General features: G+C 38.9%; 1 protein-coding gene across 1 annotated transcript in view; it reads left to right on the top strand.

Moving 5' to 3' along the window:
• The window catches only part of MROH2B (maestro heat-like repeat family member 2B), a 142,460-nt gene that overhangs the window by 46,664 nt on the left and 86,996 nt on the right, over positions 1-8,800 (top strand). The window contains exons 13-18 of the mRNA XM_006889584.1: positions 1,744-1,857; positions 3,544-3,700; positions 3,834-3,874; positions 4,503-4,644; positions 5,620-5,663; positions 7,014-7,121. Coding sequence (XP_006889646.1) covers positions 1,744-1,857; positions 3,544-3,700; positions 3,834-3,874; positions 4,503-4,644; positions 5,620-5,663; positions 7,014-7,121 — 606 coding nt within the window. The remainder of the gene's footprint in view (positions 1-1,743; positions 1,858-3,543; positions 3,701-3,833; positions 3,875-4,502; positions 4,645-5,619; positions 5,664-7,013; positions 7,122-8,800) is intronic.

Below are 8,800 nucleotides of genomic sequence, written 5' to 3'. Positions count from 1 at the left end.
TATTCGTTTGTTGATGGGCACTTAGGTTGTTTCCAACTCCTTGCTATTGTGAACAAAGCTGCAATAAACATGGGTTTGCATATATCTGCTTGGGTGTCAGTTATGGCCTCTTCTGGGTATATTCCCAGTAGTGGTATTGCTGGGTCAAATGGTATCTCTATTTGCAACTTTTTGAGAAAGCTCCATACCGCTTTCCACAGGGTCAACTAAGCATGTTTGCACCACCCATTTAGTCTTTATTAAACACACACAGACACACACACACACAAAAACCCCACCTAGCAAATACTTATTGTTGTTATGTGTTGTCGAGTCGCTTGTGACTCATAGTGACCCTGTGTACAATAGCCCTATACTCTGCTCTGTCCTGTGACAACCGCACTGTCTCTGAATCAGTCCACCTCATAGAGAGCCTTCCCTTCCTACGCTGTCCCTCCACCCTACCAAGCATGATGTCTCTCTCCAAGGATGGGTCCCTCCTTACAACTCTGGCCTGCAGCCCTCGGGCCAAGAAAAACCTATCTACACACCAATTCTACAGGACATATCACCTTTGCTCGGGAAACATTACCACTAAACTTAAGAGACATTGGTCACAGCATAAGAAACTATCAGCAACCAACATGTTTGGAATCACAGAAGTCAAGGAAGCTTCAAATATAAGCTATCAGATCAACGGCAGGACAATGGGAGATGGATGTTGAAGGGAGTTGGTAGAAGTGGATGGGTATCCTGGTGGATGGTGGAGCAGGGTAATAAGGGGTAAAGACATGTGTGCCAAAGGCATGGACAAACCTGATACTAATGGTTAACGCCACAATAAGGGATATATCTTTCACTTTTTTTGTAAAATGCTGGTTTGTTTGATACTTCTCTAAATCTGAACATTCAGATTAAGACAGACTAGGGAGAAGGATAGCAGGCCTCTGAAAACCCTATGTACAAAAAGCATGTAGTAGGTAGACTAAAATACCATGTTTCCTAAGAACGAGATAACTGGACCTCCCAAAGTCTTGGAGGTGTGAGTGAAGTTAGAGAACCAAGAAAGGTAGAGAGAGAAAGGATTGTATGAAATAAAAACAAAAGATATACCAATACTTACTGAAGTGGGGCCATGTCCCTTTAAGTGACTAAACTGAAAATCAAATGCTTACGAGCTCTGTGATTTTCAGCAATTTCATCCAAACTGAAATTAGTCTTCATTCCACTAGGAGATACCTGAAAATTTTTGCTGTAGAGGAGATTGCAAAGACCTGAGGAGAATGAAGAGAGATAATAACTACTATTCCAGACTTTTCATGGTTTTTGCTTTTCTAGTTTACCTGTTGATGTATTTTCTAATTCATTCCCCCAGAGAAACACTAAAATGTTAATTATTGTTGTTGGTTTATATTGAAGAGTCAGAACCAACCCATAGCTGAACTTCAGTGGGTTTTCAGAGGAAGTTAATTACATAAGAGGAGATTGCTCATCCTTCTCCTGTGGAGGTGACCACGAACCACGTGCCTTTGGTGTTGCAGTGAATCTTCTTCCCACTAGGCCACTAGAGTGCCAAAATATTGATTAGATGCTGTGAACCTAAGAACTTACTCAGATCCATAGAACTTTAGATTGAGGAATTATATCCTCCACTACAAAATCTGAGAGCCATCCAAGCAAGGTCTCAGGGGAAGAATGTTAATGATTGCAAGTGAGTAATTTGTTTCACCATTTTTGTTTTGTTTTGTTTCCTTTTTCTTAAAGGAAAAAATCATGAGAACTAACTCCCAAGAAGAAGAAAGAGGAGAAAAATCTGTACAAGAAACAAGCCTTGAGGTCTTAAAAAGTCTGGACCCACTAGTCATCGGAATGCCTCAGGTAATTACTTATGATTAGTTTAGTGACACAAGAGACGAGCTATAAGATCAGACGCAACTCATAGAAACTAGAGTTGGATGACATAATAGGGATAAAAACGTGGAAGGAAAGATTTTGATGTCAAAAGAACAGGGTTTGGTGGTTAAATGCAGATGGTAATAAAGAGAATGTTCAAGATGACATAAGTTTTCCATTAAGACAAGCCAGTTTTTTAAGAAGCACTAAGAATTTTGGCTAAAGAGATCAGAATTGTCCCAGAAAGCAGGGAGATTAGAGTCTGAAGAAGAAAAGACAAGCAATTCCCTAGCCTCTCACAGACTGGCTCCTTCCCTCTGGTAGCATCTTTTGGAAAATGTGAGGAATTTTTGGAAACTGAGCAATAATATTGTAAATGGAGCAAATGCACTGTGGGGGAAGTCAAGTCTGAGTTCTATCTGCTTCATTAAGGGGAACTGTCCACATCAATAATAACTATGGCATACAGATTTGAGGCCACCAGCTGCTCTGAAGGAGAATGGGCAATCTCCTCCTATATGATTGACCACCTCTGAAAAGGGTCAACTACGGGTTGGTTCCAACTCTACTTTACACAACAATAACAACCAGCATACACATAGATACAGGGTCAGACATGCTACTCCACATGTTCCTGCACCTATTTCTACCTACCAGTGGGTGCAATCATTGGATATAATTGCAAAGTGACCCAAACTTCATTCACTGTTGTGAGGTTTCTTAGGAAAATAAGTTATGGAGTAGGGGAGATGAAGAATATTACACAATGCAAGTTCAGGTTTAGTCTAGCAGTCCCAAGTCTCAAAAGCAAGACACAATTCCTCAATTAGTTCGAACAGCTTCTCAGTCTTCTAGGTTTAGTTTCTACAGCACAAATAAACCTCTGGTTTACTCAGTCATCCAGTAAGCTTGATCAAAGAGCAATTATGTCAGCTTTTCCTTCAATCATACAGCTAGCAAAACCTTTAACTGTGGGTCCCTCTCCAGGGTTTCTCTGGTTATACCTTTCCACAGTCTCTTCATCATCATTCATTCACCATGTGGAAAGCATTCAGTCCCACTGCTATTGCTTATTTTGAAGACCATGTGTCTTGCAAATATGTAGTTGAGGTAGCTGGAGACCATGCCCCCAGTAAAGGCTAATGCAATGGTTAGAGAAGCCAATTTTTAAAGTCATTTTCTGATACCACAACTAAATATCCTGTAGTACCTACAATAATCTATTATGGTTAAGAACGGTACTATTTAAAATTCCATCAACAACCCCATTAGAAACACCCATCACAATTCACTACAAGTACCTAAACATGGATATGCTATTCAGAGAATTTTTTCCCCTTCTTCAGTGAGAGAGGTTGAAAGTTTATAGAGCAAATTTATTTTCCATTCAACAGCTCATCCCCATTTTGTTTTGTGGTATCAATTGCAAGCTCCATAAGATAAAACCCCCTTCCACTTCTTCAAAAGAGGAAGGGTTGAGAAAGAAGGACAAAGGGAAATGGTAAGTGAAGAAATTGTATTTCATTATTTCCTTTAATTTGACCATTACAATGAAATGATAATGAATGAGATTAAAATGTCTGTGTCAGAGAAAACCACATAGCGACTATTAGAGAGAAGTAATGGAGAAAGAATAAGCAGTCCTTGCATCTTATCTTCTGTTTCCCACAGGTACTCTGGCCAAGAATCCTGACCTTTGTGGTACCGGCAGAATATACAGGGACTCTGGTCCACCTGCTTAACATCATCAGAATCCTGATTATGGCAGAAGAGAGGAAGAAATCTAATGCCCCAGAGCCAACAGCACTTGTCATCTCTACCGGGACTGGTTTGTAAATCCATAAACAAAGCAAAACTTCTCCCACATCAGAGATTTGTTCCCTACAGTCCTTTTATCTCCTATCTAACACCAATCTGAATTTCTTAGCCTGTAGTTAATAGAAATTGTTTTCTCCTTCTAGTGAAACTTCCTTCACCACAGCAGCTACTGGCCAGGCTTCTTGTGAGTGAGTTACAAAGAACCAGTGTGGATAAACTTTAGCTAATGAGAATAATTACATTCAGCTCAAATGCTAATAAAAATCGAATAAATGTGCCCAACCAAAATAACAACTAACATACATAATACATTTTTTGCAATATTAATGACAGTCATGAAGGTTTATTATTAGCAAGATTATCTTCCCACTGTGAAATTATTGTTGAACTTCATGTATTTTCAAAGAAGCATAAAACTGAATTTAATGTATATATCTCATTCTGTGTCTTTCTTCTGGATTTTCATTTACTTCCCTTGACTGTATGTGTAAATATTCAAGGGCTGTGTCCAAACACCCTTATTTAACTAATAGTTATATCTAAGTATTGATACCTTTCATTTATGTTGAGCTGGTGTCTTTCATTTTCCTTTTCTTTTTTATCTTTATTCTTAGAGGATAAAAAAATGAGTGGAGAAAATTCACTCTTTAAATATAAGCTTTGCTCTAGAATAATTCAGAATTGACTGTTGACTTGTTTGAAAACTGTCCAAAGTAAGAATCATGAAAACTCAGAGCACTGGTAACCTAGAAAGGAAAGTGGGACTTTTAAAGACCATTCAACTGATAAGTGTATTTTATTTCATTTTTCAGGTAATATCTATACTTGCCAGTGTAGGGAAATTGCTTGGGGCTGGTGCTATAGGACTTTTGAAGATATTACCTGAAATCATTCACCCTAAATTGGTAGACCTCTGGAAAACACGATTGCCTCAGCTCCTTCAGCCTTTAGAAGGTACATGGGAGTGGGACCAGACTTCACCCAAAGCCAGAATACAACAAAATGAGAAATCATTTGTCTAAGGTCATTACTCGACGCTGGACTCTCCTTCATAGGGTCGCTATGAGTCGCCTGTGACTCGACGGCACTTAACAACAACAACAAGGTCATTACTATTAATTTTAGATCATAAAAGTCATGAATTTAATAAGCAAGATAGATATATATTTTTTCCTTGACTCTTTATATTCTATTTCTCTATTAAAAACACTCATACTACAAGAAGACCTTGTGGTTAATATCCTTAGCAGGAATTTTCACTTTTATGTCATTCTTTTGTTTTTCTTTTCCTTGGTACTTTTCTAGAAGGCTGTTTTATTCAATCAGGTGTAAATACTTTAAGTCATTTCAGTACTTAAAGATGAAATGAGCAGAAAAGTCTTTGCTCATTGCAAGATGTTGTTGTGCATCAAAGATCTTTGTACATTTTATATGAAATAGTCTTTGAGCTGTGTTGTTGGAGAAGAGTATTGAAGGTAACATGGACTGCTAAGAAAACAAACAGATTCATCTTGGAGAGGGTTAAACCGGGCTGCTCCTTGAAAGCAAGGATTCTGAGGCTTCGTCCGGTATACTTCGGTCATGTTGTAAGGAAAGATCGGTCCTTGGAGAAGGACATCATGCTTGGGAGGGTAGAGTGCAGGCGCAGGAGGGGGAAGGCCCTCTAGGAGGTAGATTGATTCAGTGATGGGTGTGTCGTAGACAGTAATATTGGCACAGGACAGAGCAGAGTTTAGGGCTGTTGTACACAGGGTCACTATGAGTTGCAAGCGACTTGACAGCATATAACAACAACAACAACAACAACGACAACCATTCTCTGTAAGAAGGAAGTATGTAAAAGGACACCCTACGTCTCTGGGGTCCTGGAACGTAAAATTGGAGACTTGATTTTTTTTTGACAGTTATTGCAACAATTTCTATTTCTAGGAAAGAATGTTAGCATCACTCTGTGGGAAACCATGCTGCTTCAGGTAAGCATACTTTCTAGATTAATCATTAATGGTAGAATTAGATGTCACCTTTTTACTCATTGTAATGAAAAATAACATTTTAAACAACAGTGAATATGAGTTTTCTTCCTTGAGAAAACACTAGAAAATTAAAAGTTATTATTTAAGAATTAAGTTGCGGTTGAGTGTCATTGAATCTGAACTGAATCATAGCTGAGCCAGCAATAATTTTTAATAGACACAGCTATGGGTCAGTTCCACTCAGCAGTACACAACAACAACAACATATGTCATTCGAATCTACCAGTTGCTCCATGGGAGAAGAATGCAATTTACTGCATCTGAAAATCCTCCAATGGTCAGCTGTGGGTTGTTTTTGAATCGATGGCACAAAGCAACTGCAGCGTTCCTAATTAGGGACCTCTGGTGGCTTAGTGGTAAGTTGTGCTGTCAACCCAAAGGCACACGGTTTGGAGATACCAGTTGCTCTGCAGTTAGACAGTTCCCTCTCATGTGATTTACTGCCCCTGAAAACCCACTGTAAGTTCAGTTATGAATCCACAGCACACACAAGGCTCCCAATCCCAACTCTTTCTTCTTGAATTGGTTTCTATCTCCGCCCCACCCATAACTAAAAACTAAAACTCTACCTTATGCTCCTTACCCAGAAAAGTATCTCTTCTCTCACCTATGAATTTTAGTGGATTTTTACATATAAACCACCCTTCTATGTAAAAAATATGGGCTGTCTCTTCCAGTGCAATTAATAGACTCCTAAAACCTATGAAAGGGTCAGCTACAATCAGTTTTGACTCAACAGCGATAAGTGTGTTACTGAAACACAAGTGAGATCCTAGAGTTGGACATCAGCTTTACATAGATTCCAGGGACTCATAAGGAAACTAGAGTCATATTTTTGCATATTGATGGCATGTATATGTCAGTAACAAACACCAAGGTGCTAGAGAGAGTAACAATAGCTGTGATAGTTAAGATTATGTGCAACTTGCCTAGTCTGTGATTCTTAGTAGTTTGAAAATTATGTAATGATGTAGTCTTTTTCCATTATGTCACTTAATGTAGTCACCCTTAATTTTCACATAAAATTAAGTCTGTAGAACATAACCATGCCTGTCATTGAGGAGTGGGTGTATTTCTAAGTTCTGTGCCTCTTACTATTAAAAAATTAAAAAACATTTAGAAAAATTACTTTTAAAGTAAACTAACATGAAAACTTCCAAAACAATCAGTTTGAAATAATGTTTAATACATTTTTAATGCATTCTTTTTATTTAGAAAAGATAACAAGAATGTATAATAAAAACACATTAAATAGTCATATTTATATCTAACCACTACTTTTTATCACAGTTGCTGAAAGAATCTTTATGGAAAATCAATGACACAGCTTGGACAATTCAACTAAATCGAGATTTCAACAACCAAATGGCAGGTTATAGCAACACCTCTATTGAAAAGGTTGGTTTTCAGTTCAGGGACCTTAGCATCTACCTTAAAAAACAATATGGGTATTCAAATTTCATCTGGTCTGTACTATTAGCAAAAGAAGAAAGAAATGGCTAGAAAAAGAGTTTTAAGAGTTTTCCTCCTTTTTCTAAGAAAAAGAGCTTCCCCTCACCAGAGCTTGCCCCCACATACAGTCTCTAGTGGATTAAAATCCTGGAGATGAACAGCCTTTAGATTATCAGTGCAAATTGTACACACACACACATACACTGTTACTAGCTCTAATGGCCTGTCAGAAAGAAACTATGTTGTCTAGTGATTCCCTAGTGGTGAGAAACTGTGCTGCAACCCCTAAATAATGCAGTTTGAATCCACTAGCTTCCCATGTGAGATGGATGGGCAATCTCCTCCATTGTAATTTAATATCTTGATAAAAGACTCACTGGAAGGTCTGTTAGGGGACAATTCCATCTTGACAGTATACCATAATAACAGTTATTATGTATCACTAGTGTTCAATGATATACATGCCTCCTTTAAAGCCCACGTCCTCAAAGTTGTGTAGTATTGTTCTCAACATCACATTCAATAGTGTTGTTGCTGTGTGTCGTCAAGTCGCTTGTGACTCATAGTGACGCTATGTACAACATACCTGAAACCTGCTCTATCCTGTGTCAATTTTACTGTCTCTGTCATACCTATCTCCATTAACCCAGTCATTGAGTACATCCAGCTCATCAATGGTCCTCCTCTCTTTCTCTGTCCATCCATCCTTCCAAATATGATGTCCCCCTCCAAGGACTGGTCCGTCATTACAATATGCCCGAAGTATATCAGATACAGCCTCAGAAACCTTGCCTCCAAGGAGTAGCCTAGTTTCATCTTCTCTAGGACAAACCTGTTTGTTCTCTCGGTAGTCCATGGTATATTTAACACTCTTCTCCAGCACAACAGCTCAAAGGCATCAACTCTCCTTCTATCATCCCTAGTCATTGTCCAGCTCTCTGACACATAACAAGCAATTGCAAAAACTATGGCCTGGATCAGGCACAGAGGTCCCTGACAACAGATTTTCTCAATGCAATTTCTCTATTGATTTCCTGGCTGCTGGTACCAAAAGTGTTGATTGTAGAGGCAGGCACACTAAAATTGTTAACAATCTCACTCTCTTCACCATCTATCATGATGCTGCCAATCCAAGTATGATGAGAATCTTTGTTTTCTTAATGTTGAGCTCCAATTCATATTGTAGGTTGTAGTCTTTGACCTTCTGCAGCAAGTGTTTCACGTCCTACTGAGTTTCAGCAAGTCGAGTCATCTCATATACATAACATAGGTTGTTGAAGAGTCTTCCTCCGATTCTGATGCCACATTCCTCCTCATACAGCCCCACCACCCATATCATCTGTTCTGCATATAAATTAAGCACTGTTGTTGTTGGTTGTTGTTATGTGCCTTCAAGTCACCTGTAACTCATAGTGACCCTATGTACAACAGCCTTAAACCGTGCTCTATCACTTGCCAATCTTATTGTCTCCTACACACCTATCCCCGTTACCCCTGTGACCAAATCAATCCATCTCATAGAGGGTCTTCCTCTCCTGCTCTGTCCCTCCACTCTCCCAAGCATGGTGTCCCTCTCCAAGGACTGATCCTGACTTGCAACATGTCTGAAGTATGTCAGATGAAGC

Source organism: Elephantulus edwardii, unplaced genomic scaffold (assembly GCF_000299155.1).
Source record: "Elephantulus edwardii isolate Elephantulus edwardi_28Jun2011 unplaced genomic scaffold, EleEdw1.0 scaffold00079, whole genome shotgun sequence".
In the NCBI taxonomy this organism is placed as follows: domain Eukaryota; kingdom Metazoa; phylum Chordata; class Mammalia; order Macroscelidea; family Macroscelididae; genus Elephantulus; species Elephantulus edwardii.
Note: the sequence above shows the minus strand (reverse complement) of the source record. Positions and strands in the feature narration are given on the sequence as shown.